At 41.7% G+C, this 19,823-nt stretch overlaps 1 protein-coding gene across 6 annotated transcripts in view; it reads left to right on the forward strand.

Moving 5' to 3' along the window:
• PSKH2 (protein serine kinase H2) overlaps nt 1–18,490 on the forward strand; it is a 60,407-nt gene extending 41,917 nt beyond the window's left edge. For all 6 annotated transcript variants that reach the window (XM_072151594.1, XM_072151593.1, XM_072151592.1 and 3 more), the window contains 3 exons: nt 4,200–4,505; nt 8,532–9,195; nt 17,300–18,490. In XM_072151594.1, coding sequence (XP_072007695.1) covers nt 4,264–4,505; nt 8,532–9,195; nt 17,300–17,617 — 1,224 coding nt within the window. In that variant the 5' untranslated portion in view covers nt 4,200–4,263 and the 3' untranslated portion in view covers nt 17,618–18,490. The remainder of the gene's footprint in view (nt 1–4,199; nt 4,506–8,531; nt 9,196–17,299) is intronic.
• The last annotated feature ends 1,333 nt before the right edge of the window (nt 18,491–19,823 follow it).

Consider the following 19,823-nt stretch of genomic DNA (forward strand, 5'->3'; position numbering starts at 1 on the left):
TTACTGTCCCAAGAGTTTAATTTGGCTAAAGGAACAAGACATGGGTGCCCCCTTTCTCCCATTTTTTATGCAGTCAATCGGACCACTAGCGCAAGCCATGAGATTAGAGGCAGAATACCACTTAGTGGCGTAGATGACAAGATTGCATTATAATAACCATCACTGAACCTGAAACATTTCTACCACCACTCATGAAAATCTTTAATAAGTTTGGTAATATTTCCTTCTATGAGATCAATAATATCAAACACGCTGTGGAGTTTATGATATTCATGTCTTATATGACAGACTATGGGAGATGTAACGCTAAGGGGTGGAGACACATCTCATGTACTTAACACAATGTCAATTATTTTGTTGTTATTTTATCTTAATAACAAAAATTAAAAACCCATAAGGTCATATATATATATGCAGGGAGCACATTCATCTCACTGGACCTTATATACTATATATCGGCATCGCGGGGGTGTTAGGTGTTTCACCTAATAATACCCTTATCTAGGGAAAGGTCACCAAAAATATTTGCCCTTTAAGAATCGGCTCATTGGGGGTCATTTACTAAGGGCCTGATTCGCGTTTTCCCGACGTGTTACCTATATATATTTCCGATTTGCGCCTATTTCCTCTGAATTGCCCCGGGATTTTGGCGCACGCGATCGGATTGTGGCGCATCGGCGCTGGCATGCACGCAACGGAAATTGGGGGGCGTGGCCGAACGGAAACCCAACGGATTCGGAAAAACCACCGCATTCGCGAAAATTGCACTTACCTTCACTCAGCCCGGCTCGATGTATTCCAGTGCGTTCCCATGCTCTTCAGCGCAGCAGCGACATCTGGTGGACGGCGGAGGAACTACCTTAATAAATCCCGTCCGGACCCGAATCCAGCGCAGAGAACGCGCCGCTGGATCGCGAATGGACCGGGTAAGTAAATCTGCCCCATTATCTTATTCTATAAAGCAATGCCATAGAGTGGAAAGCATTTTGCAGGAATTTGCACAATTTTTAATGGTTGAATCATAAACATTTTTTTACCAAACGTAAACATGTAAATAAAAACTGATGAAAGGTTTGAAATGGTATCAAAGGTCTCAAAAGGTACCAATGGAAAAGTCAGCTTGTCCTGCAAAAAACGACAACTTATAGAGCTCCATCCACAAAAGTATGAAACAGTTATGCATGTCAGAATATGGAGAAACAAGGACTGTTTTTTTTTTTGCTAAGTTTTTTTTTTAAAAATGTAGACTTTCTTTTTTTAGGTGTTAAGACAAAACTATACAAATGTGCAATCTTTGTGATTGTACTGAACCAAAGAACAAAGTAGAGGTGTCATTTGGACCACACAGCCCATGAAAAATGGTGCCACTGTGTTTTTATGTAATATCGGATTACAGGCGGTCTCCTACTTAAGAACACCCGACAGACGACCCCTAGTTACAAACGAACCTCTGGATGTTGGTAATTTCCTGTTCTTAAGCCTTAGGCTGTAATAATCAGCTATTACAATTATCAAAGGTGTCTGCCATTAAGTTTTATAATTCATTTTGGTTCTTATGACAATCCAACATTTTTAAAATCCTATTGTCATAGATACCAAAAAATTTTTGGCTGGGTTTACAATGATAAAATATACAGTTCCGACTTACATACAAACTCAACTTAAGAACAAACCTACAGAATCTATCATGTACATAGCCCGGGGACTGACAGCTTCCCAATAGATGGCACATAATATTACATTAAAATAAGATATGTTGAATAAATATAGACTGTACAAAAATGTAAAAAAAGAAGAGTGAAACCAGACGGTCCGGCTTTGTTGATACTTCTCCGGGTCCTGTTTGTTGATAGTTGTCAGTAGACCGTCATTCCAGGTAGTGTAAACAGCAGACATGTGAGCTGCCTCTTAAAGGGGAGGTCATGAAATTGTATAGGTTAAAACATTGCATAGGTGTGATGGAAGGTGGGGTACAGGTGCAGTATCACCGCTGCTACAAGGAAGATATTAGGTACATAACTGCAAGTAAAAAGAAGTCATTAGTAGGTGTGACGTAAAGCAATTAGAAATGTGCAGCTCGCATACAGCTTCCTTCTAGGATTAATTATCACTTATCTGTCGGACCACGCAGCTTCATGTTTGTTGAGTCATGAAGTGAGACTGAATATAATGAATCTCCAGCTTTCTAACGTCTGGGGTGCTACTTCCGGGATAGAGCCAAGAATATTCAACGTTAATTAAATTCAGTTTGAACATCTGAAAACTTTCTAAGCTTTGCTCTTCCTAAACTGGTAGAAGAGATTATAGATATTACAAGATGAGTAGCTAAAGGGTCACCACTTTGGGGTTAAGTTGATAAGGTTGATTGCAGGGGTGCTATATCTGGGGTCCATTCACTGGTGCCCAAGTGGACACCTCTAGAAAATCTGTTTTGGGTTTACCAAATGTCATGTGCCACGGGTTAAGTACAAGATAGGTTCTTTAGGTTTGTTCTTAAGTTGAATTTGTATGTAAGTTGGAACTGGTATATTTTTTAATTGTAGCTAAACAAAATTTTTATTTGTCCCTGTAACAATTGGAATTTCAAAATCTTTTGATCTCATGGGAACAAGGATTATGAATAAAGCTTCATTACAGACACCTTACAGCTGATCATTGCAGCCTGGGACTAAAGTAACAGCCAGAGAGGTCACCAGAGGTCACAGGGGGCAGGTCTGTCTGTTACTAGGGGTCGTCTGTAAGTCGGGTGTCCTTAAGTCGGGGGCTGACTGTACTGATATTTTTCATTTTGATAGAGCAGCATTTCAGTAGCAACTTCTAAGCCTACATTCACGCCCCTAGGGGTCACTAGTCCTCTGTATATATACATACATATATACATATATATATAGCCTCATAGAAGTGACTGTAGTTGAGATTGTGTAGTACTTTTTCTCTGTCTAATCGTATAGGATCACGAGATTGAGGTCTATAAGTTCCTCTATGTGAGCAATAAATATTATTAATCAGAAAATCTAATCATAAAAATGTACATATAGGAAATGTATTTATATATTTTTTAACATTTTTATTGGGTAAAGTATGCTAGTTGATACTGATCCCAACTGGACCATGTCAAGGGAAAAAAAAGGTTCAGGCTTCAATTATGACTGGATAGAGAATATGCAAACCAACTTTCCTATCATATAAAAATTAGAGAGTTATCTATTTGATTTATCTTGGGGTCAATTCACACAGCAGTATACCGCTAACATCAGTTTTTATATGTAGAAGACTGAGAAACTTGAGCTCCTGGTTTTGGTGCAAATTCTGAAAATTCCTACCAGGGTGTGCTCAGTCATCATAGACTCACATGTCTACATCCACATTACAGCCCCTCCCCATTATCTATCCCTACTGATTACTGTAATTAGTAATCAGTCTGTTTAGGATTTACATTACATTTACATCTCAAACCATCAAAGCCTTAACATATGCAAATAGGAACTGAATCAACAGTTCTCTCGTATCTCTTACGACATCATCACTTATATCAAGGTGGACATACACAATGGACCCCAGATTCTGATAGGACTAGATGACCACTTTGTGTGTTTAAGACTTGAACTGAAGGATCGGGCTTTAAGGTTTCAACTGGCCTGACCCCACCTCTGACCATCAAAGGTCTCCAGAAGAGGATTACTAGAAGACATGCTCGCTTGGGTACTTGTGTATGGTGAAAGTCTGGATCTTTTGAACGAAAAAGCTTTTGGTCAAATAAAATTTATGGCCAACTTTACTCATTTGCAGAGTAAAACTCGAAGTCCCAGGAGCCACTTTCTTTATGGTGAAAGCGGTAGAAAAGGGGTGGAGGCAACAGTTCATTTTCACTACTTTAGATTGTGGTTGGACCTTACCATAAACCACCTGAACATTGTTCTGAATACTGACTTTCTACAAGTACTAATAGACTACAAATGTTCAATGTAACGGGAGGTCCATGCCACAACTGGTACCACAAATCCTGCCTCATAAAGTTCTGATAGTTAGTTATGTCTAAGTTCCAGTTGAGGTTAGATACGTTCTGCTAGGCTGCCTCCTCTTGGCTACATGTCTATGTGTCACACACTATGTACTCGGCTATTAGATGTTGTCAAGGGCAGTGCGTAGGAGGAGCTGATATAGCTGCTCAGGAGAATCTCTATTCCTTTTTGTCTTAGGTAACTGGATGTGTGATGGGTCCCGGTCTCCTGGTTTTCTTCCTATTGCTCCTATCTTCCTGAGATGGGGTGCGTAGTGAGTAGTAAGGTTCTTCCAGAGACCATGGAACCTCCTCTGAAGAAGAACCCTTATTACGTCAAGCTGATCCGTGCCATGGTCCCTGTCCAGTTCTGTGGTGAACCAGTAAAATGCAAGGCAGAGTTCTGGGGATTGCAAGAAGAACCTAAAAGAGATCAGGACATTGAGGAAAAAAAGAACCAAGTGGCCCGATACCGCGCAAAATTTGATCCCAGAGTGACAGCACGGTAAGTTTTTCCATGTTTCCTTTGGAAATGTTGCATAGCGTAAAACTACACGTTAACTGTGTGTATTTCTAGTAGTGTGGACTATATACAGTATACAATGTACATATTGTATAGGGGTTTTTACGGCCAGGAGATGCTTTTGATACAAATATCCCATCATCTGGACAGTTCGTGGGTATCATATACCGGTGGTCATCCATATGTGGTTTTGTTTGGTCCTGCAGCTTGGTGCTATATAGGTGAAGAGGGACAAGCTGCAAGCCTGCAATTCCACACAAAACCACATATGGAAGGACTAGAAATGTTTTTCTAATATTGGACAAGCCCTTTAAACTTTTATTCCCACTATAATCTCATTTTGGGGCTCAAATCTTTACAAAATATCTAAAAACATAATAAAAAAATGAATGGAATGGGATTATAAATGACTTATGGGATTTCTCTGATAATATAAAGTTGGGAATAATTCACATTCCTTTTGCGTTGACTTGGATTGTCACGACGTCTGATTCTAAACAACTTATATCTGTTGACCGATTCACAGGGTGATTACAAGAAGATTAACGTCTAATTTACATAATTTACATAAACAAGATGTTGTACCTACTATATGGCGACCTGGATATCAAAGAGGGGCATAAGTAATCATATAGAGGCTGGAGAAGATGCCGTGTTACGTTGATGCCCTGTATAAGATACTTCATATTCTCCTTTGTATGACAGTTTGTCGGGTCTTATGTATAAAACCTGGTAAAATGTTTACCTTTTATCAGTTTTATCTAAATTATATACTTTTCACAAATAATTTGTATGAAATGGTTGCATTGACCAATTAATAGACAACATTGGAATTATCTTGTCTTCCTTGATTTCAAATTGGGGTTCCCAGAAAGCACAGTTTACCCATTTATTTGATGTAGATTTCCCGGCAGAAAACCTGGGTCAACTACTGGGTCAAAATCCAGGACAGATTTTGCCCTGCATACCCTATATGATGGGTTGCATCTACCCAGAAAGCAGAGCATGTTGCTTATTTTTCCTGTAAGCAGCCTCCCATTGAACTCAGGATTGTATAAGGGGTACAGCTGCAGGATAAACTGGATAAACTATTTTGTTTCCAAAAATTGTGCAGCTTTTGTCTTGGCTGAAGGTACACGAAGGAGAAAGAACCACAACATAGTTATCAACTCTACCGATGTCTTAAATGGGACAGTACTATAGAGGAGGTCTCTGATAATGTAGTACCCAATGGACTATTTTGGCTAAATTAACTATTAAAGTAACAGGTCAAATCACTTAGAAAGAAGGTCTGGCCTCCATTTCTTACTGCAAGGGCCCATGATAGCAGAACCACTGGTACTGCAGTGACGTGTAGGGATCAACTCCAATTTATGATGGAAAGATAATGAGGTCAAAGCAACATGTCTTATGGGTAGTTTCTGGTTTACGGTGGTTAGTACTGACCTAAAGTGGTCTAAGTATAGTCATCCTGTGAAGAAGTTACAGGGTCATGGGTGGCCAAAGTTCATTGACGTATGTCTGTGCATCCATGCAAACCTCACCTCAAAACTTACAGGACTGCTGTCAGAGTCTCAGAGCTGTTTTAGATGGCACAATATTAGGCAGATGGTCTTCACCATTCCAAAATAGATATGTTATTGGGGTTTTTCAAACACAATTAGTGTTCACAACTTCTTAGCCTGACATTTTCTTTGTAGCTAAAGCCAAGGGTTACAGGGTCCAGGATAAACAGGACAGGCCGAAACGTCTAATTATATTGGGCACATTGTACATCGGCGATTTGAGTATCAGGGCTGGCGTGTGATTACTTTACCTTAGGGTCCTATCTTATTGATCATATATCCTCTGTCTGCAATAGACTCTAAAGTTTACAATGTGTAACAGAAGTGGTGTAGAGATAATTTACTCTTTCTGGAGATGAAAATTATCTGCAAGTGAATTGGAGGTGGGCCCGAACATGGGAATAACAATTCTCGTGAAGCATTATGACTTCTTCAGAAGGAAATAAATCACAATAAATTGTCCCAAGATTAGCCTGTATCTAGATAAGGATTGTAAAAAAGGATTGACAAAGTCCTTGTCACCCATCTCTGGCTCATATAGCCTCAATGTCTTAGGTCACTAAACTGAAACCGTTTCTTTTTCTGTTGTAAAATCACGGAACCATGAAGGCTTTTGAGCGATGATAGAAAAGATATTTCATCTGCATTGGGTTGTACAAGTCCAGACAAGTAAGAGTGTAGAGCACATCATGGTCTATATATAACCTTATTTTACATTATGTAAATTATTGTCAGTATTTTGCATAGTTTATTTAAATGAACTAGTTAAGTTATTTTGCTTAATCAACACACCAAATATAGGATATCAAAATAGCTGCTCATGTGTTTTCCCCCTGAACTTTTTTATCATTGATAGTCTTAGGTCATAGACACACGACCATCCGCAAACTGGAACACAGTCCGGATTCCGAGCATCAGAGTTATATATATGATGTAAGGAGTCACAAATTCTCCAAAGAACAGCAGTGCTGAACTGTAATCACATAGTTGGGTCTCCTTCCATCATATATCACTCTGGTGATCGGAGTCTTGTCCTTTGCACTGATGTTGGTCCTTGAAATTAGGTGACGATGAAATTAGGAGACGGTGCACGGTTGTATGTCTGGTCTTAGAGTAAAGGGATTACTCTACTAATAGCTTCCTTCAGTCTGGTTGAATGTTGAATATTTTCTGATGGAAATGGCCCTCGCTTTTAATAATTTGATCGACTACCAAAATCCTGCGCTCAGTCCGAATCAGTTGGATCATCCGACGGCACGCCCCGCAATTTGTGTTGCATTGAAGCCAGAGCATCTGCGGCAAAAACTGATTGTGGGCACACAATCCCAGTGCAGACACCTGTTAAATCCCTGTCCTATCTGTGCAATCCCCGGAAACGGCGCACAGTCTGACAAAAGTGCAATCCGTGACCCTTAGTAAATATACCCCAATCTTTCAGCCCCTCTATGGAGCTATTTTCAAGAAGTGCAACAAATGTTGGAATCGTTTTGTCGCAATCGGGCTTATGTATCATGCTTTGAACTCTTGGCCTGTCTTGGCATGCAAGGCTTGAAAAAGTCCCCATTTTTTGCACATGCCACAGAAATTTCAACATTTCAACCCTTTTTTTCGACACCTGCCAAAAAAAGTTGTCACGGAGGCAAAGCAGGGCATGTACCCTGTTTCCCCGAAAATAAGGCAGTGTCTTATATAAATTTTTGCTCCTAAACCGGCGCTAGGCCTTATTTTCAAGGGATGTCTTATATTTCCATGAAAAATTATTCACATTTATTGTTGGACAAAAGAACCAACTTCTCTAACATCCTTATAACTCTCCAAACTCTAAATTTCATGCAGAATTTTTTGTGACTCCATTACTATTGGAATTATAGGCGACAATAACAATAGCACTTTTCTTCAATGATCCCCTTTTTGTCGGCAATTCTTGTCCAGGTAGCTGCTTGTATCACATTTGCAGCACAACAGTCAGAGATTTTATCCCACGATTTCTTCCCGCATGTCACAACCTCTTGTGGTAGCTAAATGATCTACTAATACTAATGTATGGTGTGGGGGGAGCTGCTGCAATGACTGCCGCTAGGTCTTATTTTCAGGGGAGGCCTTATATTACTAAGCTCGAAAAAAATTCTACTAGGTCTTATTTTCAGGGGAAACAGGGTATGTCCTGGCCAGTCAAATTTACTATAACCTGTACAGCTATCGTAGTGTTCTGGATTGACCTTTAACGGCTGTACTGATTATTTACACTGATGCAAGTGCTGCGTTGAATACATTGCCCCTAGTGTGGGTGTAAATTTATATGAAACCGTGTAAATAAGCGCATTGGCCGCTATGATAAATCTGATTAGTCTTCTTTGCACAAGTTTGTCTACAAATTGGACTAGGGGAGGAATCTTACCCGTTGTGTCCAATGACAGTTCTGATACCAGTTTCTGTCTTTTAGGTACGATATCAAGGCTCTTATCGGAAGGGGAAGTTTTAGCCGAGTGGTAAGAGTTGAACACAGGGCTACACGACAACCGTTTGCCATCAAGATGATTGAAACAAGGGCCAAGGAAGGCAAGGAAGTCTGTGAGTCAGAACTTAACATCCTCAGGAGAGTCAGCCATCATAATATCATCCAGCTTATCGAAGTCTTTGAGGCTCAGGACCGAGTATATATGGTGATGGAACTAGCCACAGGTGGAGAACTGACAGACAGAATCATTGCTAAAGGATCATTTACCGAACGAGATGCCACCAAGGTTCTTCACATGGTTTTGGATGGTATAAACTACCTCCACGGACTAGGAATAACACACAGAGATCTGAAACCAGAAAATCTTCTCTATTACCATCCAGGGGCTGACTCAAAGATATTAGTTACTGATTTTGGCTTGGCAAACTCTGGAGGAGGAGGAGACTGGTCAATGAGGACCATATGTGGAACTCCGGAATACATCGCACCTGAGATTATTCTTAGAAAACCTTATAGTAATGCAGTGGACATGTGGGCTCTTGGGGTCATCACTTATATTGTGCTAAGTGGATCTATGCCTTTTGAAGATGAAAACAGAACAAGACTTTATCGGATGATCCTTAAAGGCAAATACAGTTACATAAGTGATGTAAGTATGTGGAGGGTGTGGGGATCTATATTCTGAAGATTATCTTTACATCTTAAAGGGGTTGGTTACTTTACCTCCTTTTTTGTAAATGTTTGTGTAGTTGTGGGGGGGCTGGATATTAGGTAATTTACCAATATACATCTATTAACCCCTTACCTACGTGTGACGTATCTGTACGTCACATGCAGCCTGGGGGAGTATGGTGAGGGCCCACGGGCTGGGCCCTCTACATACAAGATGGGTGTAACACCCGTGATTGGTGCTAGCACCAATAGTAGCTGTTAACCCTTTGAATCTGTGTAGCTTAACATCATCAATTACAGTGAGCCAGTGACACATTCTAACAGATCATATGTAAAATCCCCATATACTCCCATATTGTAGCATGGCAGTATATGGTAAGATCAATCAGAAAACCTAGGATTAAAGTAAAATAGTAAAAAACTAATTACAAAAGTTTTAAATAAAATAAAATCAACCCCCTTTCCCTACAACTGATATAAAAATAAACAGTAAAAATTCGGCAGACATGTTGGCTATCCATACATCCCAAAATGTCTGATCTATCAATATATCATAACAGTTATTGTCATGGGTGCTCCTGATACCCATATCTCGGGTCGCAGGCTCACCCATGTCCCTCGGTGTTCGCAAGCTTGGCACTTGGGCTGCTTACATCTTCCCGCTCCTGATTCCGGCCTTCGGCCCGTGCGCATGCGCGCATCCCCATCTCCTAGTGCCAGCTTCAGAAAATTTACAGGTCCAGTGCACCATTAATTGGCACTGGCCATTTCTGCTGACTCCTCTGCTACCTGCCTTGACCTATTGCTACGCCCCGACTCTGATCCCGTAATGCCCGTCCTGACCTCTTGCCTGTCCCCGACTACGATTCTGCATAACGACTTTGTACCTCACCTGGCTGGCACCGCGGACAAAGTTGCACCTGGGGAACGACCTGGTGGTACCACGTCACAGCAAGTCCAACCTGCTTTGCGGCGAGCTCTGGTGAAAACTGGGTACCACTGAGACTCCGGTCCCAGGTGTCGGCTTACGTCATCTTCTGCGGTGGTCCAGTGAGTTCACTACCCCAGAAGTGTGACAGTTATTCCTGGTGTTGAACCCTGTAGCGGTAAATAGTGCCCAAATGTCTGAATCAGTCCTCCAAAGAAGACACATTGCTTGATAACCAAAATATGAAAGAGTTATTGGCGAAACAAATAATTTTTTTTTGGACAGAATTTTTTCATTTTTTTAAATGTATAAAAACACAATAACACCAATGTAAATTTAGTATCAGTGTGATCATACCGACCCAAAGAATAAAGGAGAAATGTCATTTGAGGTGAACAGTGAAAGACGTAAAAACCAAGCCCACATGAATATAGCACAAATACATTTTTCACCAATTTTACTGCATTTGGAATTTATTTCCCGCTTCCCAGTACACGTCATGGAATATTAAATGCTGCCACTGCAAAGTGCAGTTTGTTACGCACCAATTAAACCCCTATTACAACTGTATACTCCACTGTAGTATGAAAATCCCACGCATGCGCAGTGCACCTGTGGAGCCGGCCGTGGAGGCGCAGGTCAGCACCAAACTGACAGGCGTAGCACATGCCTAAACTACACTACACTACAGTGTACTGATAGTGGAGCTGGGGCAGAGTGGAGGAGCAGCCATAAGAAGGCGGGGCAGCTTGACTGAATCCAAGAGCTCTCCCGCCTCCTTGTCTGGATACCTGAAAGAATAAAGAGATTAAAAGTTGTTTTTACACCACAGCACCAACGTTTATGAACAGTAGTAGAAACATTGGGGCAGATTTACTTACCCGGTCCATTCGCGATCCTGCGGCGCGTTCTCTGCGGTGGATTCGGGTCCGGCCGGGATTCACTAAGGTAGATCCTCCGCTGTCCACCAGGTGGCGCTTCTGCGCTGAAGTTCCCGGAAGCCCGCTGGAATGCCCTGAAATTCACCGGCCTATACCTAGTGAAGGTAAGTGCAATTTTCGCGACACATTTTTTTTTTAAAATGGGCCGGTTTTTCCGAATCTGTCGGGTTTTCGTTCGGCCACGCCCCCCGATTTCTCTCGCGTGCATGCCGGCGCCGATGCACCAAAATCCGATCGCGTGCGCCAAAATCCCGGGGCAATTCAGGGGAAATCGGCGCAAATCGGAAATATTCGGGTAACACGTTGGGAAAACGCGAATCGGGCCCTTAGTAAATGACCCCCATTGAGACATCATTACAGTCTGCTACAAGGTACTGTTAGGGGTTTATTTAGTAGTTTGAGGTGACAGCTTCCTTTGGCAATGCCATCTTTCATAGGTTATTAAGGGATAGAAGAATACTGGAGGAACGCCAACTCCAATGCACGCTTCGGCATTACCGTCTTCTGTTATCTCCACTATTTATGACACAGGCATACATTTATTTGCACAGGCACTTATTGATTCCAGGTCTACTGTATTTTTCTCACTGTGGTTCTTCCTATTTTACTCTTTTGGTCATTTTATGATGAATTTCTAATAGCTATTTTTTATGGAATGAATTTGTGTATTTTTTGTGGTATATTGATATGTAAGTTGAAGGTTCAACGCCAAACCCTTGGGGAACTCAACAAGAGTTATTGCACATTAAAGATTTTAAATAATGTTTTATTAAGACCTTAGAAATTGGCATACCCCATGTGATTGCTCCTGTGCCCCTGATGAAGTTGGGGATGCATTTTTTAGTTCATATTAAAATACATTGTCCCTCGAGGTTTAATATGTGAATTAGTTATTACCTGTCAAAGTGGGGTAATCTTTTATCTTATCTGTGGGTCTCTGTGTGCTGCATGGAAAGAAACGGTTACACCCCTTTGGCAAATCCTTGTCAGGATTGCCAGGCACCGTCAAGGACGGATGGCTTGTCGTGATGGAATGACGTGGTGCACCCCAATGGGAAATAATTCCAGAGAGCCAGTAAACAGTTTCCTTCTTTACTGAAGAAATTTAGCTGCAAATCACAGGGCTGACTTCTCCAATCTCCTCCCTGGGAAAAGAAGGGTTAATGCTGATAAAGCCTGGGCTTGTTGTTTCTCACTTTTTTAAAAGGCTGCTACCATGGGCAATGGCTAGGGGCCAAGGGTCAATGGCAGAGTATCCCTGTCTCAGCCTCTGGTTGTTCAGGTACACAGTCTTCTCCTCCTCTATTCACTAACTGCAAGACACTAGGGGCTGGGACTGTTCTCTTTATATACCTTCTATTCCAGCCCAAACAATGACAAAGCATTCTCCCATAGACTTACATTGAGTCTCCATAATATTCTATGGCAGAAAACGGTAAACAATATTTCTGTCTGCTTTTATGGTTAACAAGTCTGTTTTTCTCCTGCAAACCACTTCCTTCTATTACTATTCTTCCATTACTAGCTTCTCTTTAGTTAGAGATATACAGTCAGAGGTTCAGTAACCCTTTTTAACTGATCTATACAGATACAGTAGTAATCAAAAGAATGTGACAAAACACTATGAATTAATGCAAGTTATCCCATGATGTAAAATAAAGTAACAAGTGCTGAGTTTGCATTGGGGAAGAATTCCAATGTTCCCAAATGTCCAAAGTTCAATGCTCCTCTGATCCAGGGCATTAGACTCATTTTTGGGACCCACATCTTTTGGTTTTAAATACTAGAAAAATCAGTAGTTCATCAATTAGAAAAAAATACTGTATAATGACCCTGCATGCACATTAAATGGGTACAGAAATTATTTTTTGGCATCATTAGTCCACATCCTAGTGCAAAGAGATCCAGAAGATGGTGAACTGTTTCTCCAATGCCATTCCCTGGGATTTCCTAGTTGCCATGAATATTCTATTTCCTTATTAAGCTCTGATAGTTTTTCTAATTGGCCGCTATACCATAGATTCTATTACGGAGTACTTTCCGGAAAGTAAATTTCTAGATTACAGCTTATAAAGAAGGAACTTCTGTCTCTCCCTAAGCTACATACAAGTTTGGGTTCAGAAGTCTCAAGGATGACTGGGCAAGTGTGTTTGTTTCTTTTTACTTGAGTTAGTTTTGGCATTTTAATGAATTTTTAATGCACTGTGCTCTGTTAGTCTTAAACTTCACATAGACTTCAACTCTCAGCATTGTTTACATTCTACTAATACTGAGAAGGACGGGATACATCGTCCAGCGCCACCCTTCCAACCTAAAAGCGAGAGGAGGAGTGATTATCGACCAGTGATTGGCTACTGATGTTCTGGGTGTTTCCCCAGCGATGTAACTGTCCTAGTAACTACATCACTGGGGACCCTGCCAAAGTGTTCACTCAGCAGAGTCAGGAGATGGATGCATTACTGTTTCATCCGTCCCCCCATAGGTTATTTTGGCCTTCGCTGATTGTATATGTCAAGATAGAAAGACATACATTACTTGTAACATCTTTCCACTAATTTTTTAGTGCATACTGCACTTAATACAGTTAGCGTGTGTATAGTGCATGGTGCACCAGCTTTATGACAAATGGGCTGGCTCAGCACTGGCCCAACACAGTTTACCAACTTTTATGTGGTGCACCTCTAACATAGGGCATGCGACAGACTTTGCATGATAAATCAGGCGCATGGTCCGACTGCAAACTGGAACACTCCCTTATTTGTCTTGCATGAAGACTAGTGCACGGACACTTATTAAATACCTGTGCAATACCTGTGAAAGCAGTTTGCACCTAAAAGAACGTGCAAAGTCCGAGGGAAAACTGGCGCAAGGTCCTTAGTAAATGTGCCCCATACTGTTCAGACAGAGGCAAAAAAGAGGCCTACATCTGCCAAGGCATGTCATTGTGTAGGTCCAGCTTATCCACTAAGAGAATTCCTGGCATGTACATGCTAAACATTTCCATATAATGTGGAGTGCATGAGAATCAATTCTGTGATTTAAAGGAAATCTACCATCAAATGCCATCATGATAAACCAGGGACATTACTCATAGATCCAGGCACCGTGACTGTGGTCATCTTCTTATATTTTTATCCATGTTCTTCTTCCTTCTTAAAATTATGTTAATGAGCCTGAGGGCTTACCTCAACTTGGCAGCTCCCACTTGAAATCTGAGCAGCAGTGAGCACACAGTGGGAGGGAGGAAGTGCTCCTTCACATTAACAGCCTGTGTAGCTACAACACAGAGGGGCTAGGGCAGACCGTCAGGTCCATTAGCATAATTTTAAAAGTTGATTTTAGAAGGAAGGAGGCCATGGTTAACAAATATAAGTAGATTACCACAGTCACAGTGCTTGGATCTATGAGTACGTGTCCCTGGTTTATCAGGCTTGATTTTGATGGTATATTTCCTCTAAGTTAGATCACAACAGCAATACTTTGCATCCATTCACCGTAGAATCCAATGGCCTCCGCTGAACATATACAGTGCTTAACAGGAGAAAGAAGGATGGAAACACGTAGCTTAGGGGACTTTCCACAGCACGAGCATAGGCAGTCTATGTTTAAGAAGCTCAGGGTATAATCATAGAACTTTGCCTATTTCCTTTGATTTACTTTCTTCTGATCATTTCAAAAAAAATTTTTTAAACATTTTTTATTAGTTTTATGACAATAGGAAAAATTTGACAGACAATATATGACATCTCACTTCCTGCTGCTAATAAATTATGCAGGCAAAGGATGGAGGGAGAGAGCTGGGGTTGGGTAAAACATGTTCTGCTCATTGCAACAGCCTGTGAATGTGCAGCACTGAGGGGCATAGGTTACATCGTTAGCATATGTTTATAAGTTGAGTTTAGAAGGAAAGAGGCCATGGATATCAAAAATAAGAAGATTAACGCAGTCACGGTGCCTGGATCTAGGAGTAAGTGCTCCTGGTTTATCGGGATGGATTTTACTGGTAGATTTTCTTAAATATTATCATTTTGTCTGGCTAAAACTTAGTCTCTGGCTTAGTAATTGAAAGCTGTCAATCCGAAAGCTCCATTACTATAGTGGACAAGCAGTCAACCAACACATGCACAAAAATCAAAGGCTTTAAAGGAAACCTACCACTTGAAGTGGCAGGTTTCCGATGGCAATACCGAGCACCAGCTCAGGGTGAGCTGGTGCCGGAGCTTATTTTAGTTAGTGTTTTAAACCGCGGTATCGTGGTTTAAAACACTTTTTAAACTTTATAGCCGGCGCAGGCAGGTACGCGCTCGGCGCTTACCATGCACGCGGCTCTCATTCACTTCCTATGTAGCCGCGCGCACGGTAAGCGCCGAGCGCGTACCTGCCTGCGCCGGCTATAAAGTTTAAAAAGTGTTTTAAACCGCGATACCGCGGTTTAAAACACTAACTAAAATAAGCTCCGGCACCAGCTCACCCTGAGCTGGTGCCCGGTATTGCCATCAGAAACCTGCCACTACAAGTGGTAGGTTTCCTTTAAAGAGTAACTGTAAAGGTTTTATATTTTTCACAAATCAGTAGCTCTTGGGATGTAAAACAACTTTTCCTATTATCTTTGTTACCTTTATGCAGTAATTTCTTTGCTATCCCCCTCAGATTATTTCAGTGCTGCAATAGCTGCTTTCTCTCCATGTGCTGATAAGCCGTAAGAATCCATACTTTGTTTGTGCTTTGTTTCTGAGTTGGTTTATTGAGAGGGGAGGAGGTCATGTGACAGTGTATGAAGCAGAGCTGGATGTGTCCAAGTGAACGCAGATGTTTCCTGCACAGAATAGTGAGGTACAAGATCTCCCTGTTCCCTATCAGTTCCTTCATCCCAGTCTGTGATTATACAGAACTTTCTCTGTCTCTCTCTGCACCTCATGCTGCTCCCACCTTGTCATCTGCAGTATCAGCTCTGTGCAGATAAGCTATTAACCCTTACTGCTCACACAGCACAGGCTATAGACTTCATGTACCAATGATTTCTACCAATTTTTACATGTTCCCTGCTCCTCCATGAGATGGAAGCTGCCAGGCTGTCCTCATATACGTCCTGTATGTGCACTGTGTATTGTGGACTGGATTTACTTGTGGGAAACTAAATGGATTTACTTCTAAATTACTTTGAGAGAGAACACAAGGCATCATGGGATCTGTGGGCAAGCTAACTGGCCTCAGCCTGAGGCCATAGACTGACAGATATTAGTCTCTGCCCACTTTCCTCCAATATCTACTCCACTCAGGGAGAATAGTAAAATTGTGACAAAATTTGTAACCAATTTTTGATTTTTTAAAAACATCATATTTATCAAATTTGATGCTGAATACTGATGAGCAGACCTGAACCACAATGTTTGGATTTGTACCGAACATTGTGGGTTGGGGTCTGCAGAACAAGAATGCAGTTCAATTTCCCTAAGGGGCTGATTGAGACTGCCATGGGCCCTGGGATGTATGAATATTATAGCCCCTACAAGTCATTTCCTACATCTGGTAGTAGAATCAGCTTCTTGGAGAATGTGTCCCTGCTGCTTTCAATCAGTGGTTTCAGGGCCCTCGGAGGACCTTCAAAGGTCCTGAAATGGCTTGTGTACATGTGTATTGAGAGTAGGAACATATGTATGAGGATTTCATGGGTGAAGGTCCTTCTTAATATAAGATCTGGCGGGTGTTTTGTGTACACGGCCCCCTAGAAGGCTTGGGCCCCTGGCTACCACCCAAACCGTCTATATTGTTATCCACTACTGATCACCCCCAATGGTAACACCCATGATTGGTGCTGGAACTGTGGGTGTTATCTTTAACATGGGATGTATTGCAGGCACAACGCCATTCTCCCATGGAACGTCGCTCCCTTTGCCATCAAAGAGAGCAACAAGATTGCTGCAGAAACGGCAATGCGCATATTGGCAATTACCTTCTGTGACCGGCTTTGCACATGATAAAATGCAGGATTGGTGCCAGCACCAATTGTGGGTGTTATCGGTGGGTAGGCGACTGTCTACTCTAAGTTAATACCACATATTTGTTGGCCTACTCTGCATCATATAAAGTGGAATTTCCCTTTAAACATATGATTTACTTAGACAATTATGTTAGTAAATCTATTGCTTATCACTATGTCCCACTGCGTGTTACTATTATTACAATAAAGATCTGATTTTTTTTCCTTCCAGCCGTGGCCAAGTGTTTCTAATCTCGCCAAGGACTTTATAGATCGCTTGCTCACTGTAGATTCCAAAGAGCGGCTATCGGCCAGTGATGCCATTCAACATCCATGGATCAAAACTATGGCAGCCTCATCATCCATGAAGAATCTCCACAGGTCAATCTCACAAAACTTAAGAAGAAGAGTCTCATCTCGGTGTCAGAGTACCAAGTCCGAGCAGTCCATGAAGTCTGGAAACTCCAACAAGTCTCGAAAGATGAAAGAGATTATAGAACGCAATAGGCGCTATCACGCACATGTTATCAGCAGTGGGGTCTCACAATGAGCGTTTCACACAATGTTATTCCTCTTCCACGTGTTTTTATTAATACGTTTAGTTAAATATTCACTCGTTGACTTGAAAACGCAACACCCCAAAAGCAAAAGTCCCATCTGTTTCACTAGTGTTGCTGAAATATCCCTGTAAATATTATCATACTATGTAAATTTACAACTTTCCACATACCTGTTGTCAATATGACTGTTTAGGTGGGTGGGAGATGGGGAAATATGCTCTATATTATCCAAAATGTTATATGTTCTCATGTTAATGTACTTTAAAGGGAACCTGTCATCAGCAACTGGCTTAATAAACCACTACCAGTATATTGTCAAGCAGCGTAACACCGTCTAGTTTTTGTTCCTTCCATGGCCCATGGAGGTGGCATCATCCAGAAAATGAACTTTAAAGTGAGCTGTAAATTGGTTGTACGAAGTCGAGAAGGGGTATAGATTTTAACATTGAAGTCAAGATGGGGAGCTCTGAACACATCCTCATCTGTGATTGACATCATGCACAGGAATTCAGGAGATCTGGTTAGTGATGTCTCTGGATGCAGGATCATCCGTTACAGAGAAAGAGAGAGCTTGACTTCAGTGTTAAAATCTCCTCCTTCTTGACTTTATACAACCAACTTACATCTCACTTCAAAGTTGATTTTCTGGATGATGCCACCACACTGGGTCATCAAAGAAATGGGATCTGGAAGGTGTTCAGCTACTTGACAACATACTGGTAGTGGTTAAGTGAGTCTGATGACAGGTTCCCTTTAAGAATGGAAAGGTGGTTTCTTAAAGATTTATTCCTTATGGATTTTTTCATATGTATAACTTATTGCTTTACTCTGTTCTATATATCTGTTGATACTTTACAAAAATCAGCTGGAAAATAAAAATCGTATTTGTGATATTTCGATATGTATCAGTGTTGATTCCAGTGCGGGAGGGCTGGGCTCAATCAGAGCCCTTGTCCATATAGTGTATATACACCATTACATCTGGTACATTGGTGATCCTATTGCAATTACAACCACTGAATGATCTATACTGAAGCTATGCAAAATCTTCTAGGATTGGTAAATGGGCGCATAAAAGACATATTGCTTCCACAGAGAGCAGCTGACAATCTGACTTGTGCTGTGAGCCCTAAAATTGCATGATGGGATTTCACATGAGGCACAGTCATTGCTCTGCACAAGTGTCTCTATGGCTGAATTATTGACTGGAGAATGATGTCTGTAATGAGTAGAGATGAGCGAACATACTCGTCCGAGCTTGATGCTCGTTCGAGCATTAGCGTACTCGAAACTGCTCGTTGCTCGGACGAATACTTCGCCCGCTCGAGAAAATGGCAGCTCCCGCCGTTTTGCTTTTTGGCGGCCAGAAACAGAGCCAATCACAAGCCAGGAGACTCTGCACTCCACCCAGCATGACGTGGTACCCTTACACGTCGATAGCAGTGGTTGGCTGGCCAGATCAGGTGACCCTGGAATAGACTAGCCCCTGCCTGCGCTGCTCGGATCATTCTGTGTCTGGAAAGCGTTAGGGTGTTCTATTAGAATAGTGTTAGGCAGGAGTGATTCTACAAGAACCCAACAGCCCTTCTTAGGGCTACAATAACCTTACAAAGACCGAAGTGGGAAAATTTATTAGGGGTTGGATTTCAATTAGGCACAGTCTGCCATTTCCTTTTTATTTTACGTTTATTTTTTCATAACTCAGCGTCATCTCATCTGGCATAGCAGTGTGCTTTCATACTTGGCTAGAAAATAGCCATAGCAATAGGATAGCATCGTTTGGTTTTAAAACTAAAAAACACAAAAAAAAAAAAAAAAAAAAAGTTAAAAAAAAATTAAAGTTATAACTTTCATTTTCAAAATGTTTAACTCGAGGGCTAGGGGTAGAGGACGAGGGCGGGGACGTGGGCGTCCAACTACTGCAGGGGTCAGAGGCCGTGGTCCTGGGCGGGGTGAGACACCACCTGCTGATGAGGGAGCAGGGGAACGCCGCAGAGCTACACTCCCAAGGTTCATGTCTGAAGTTACTGGGACTCGTGGTAGAGCACTGTTGAGGCCAGAACAGTGCGAACAGGTGATGTAGTGGATTGCCGACAATGCTTCGAGCAATTTGTCCACCAGTCAGTCTTCCACGCAGTCCACCCATGTCACCGAAATCGGCACTCCTCCAGCTCCTGCACCTCAGCCTCCTCCCCC

The sequence above is a fragment of the Engystomops pustulosus genome, chromosome 5, assembly GCF_040894005.1.
Source record: "Engystomops pustulosus chromosome 5, aEngPut4.maternal, whole genome shotgun sequence".
NCBI lineage: Eukaryota > Metazoa > Chordata > Amphibia > Anura > Leptodactylidae > Engystomops > Engystomops pustulosus.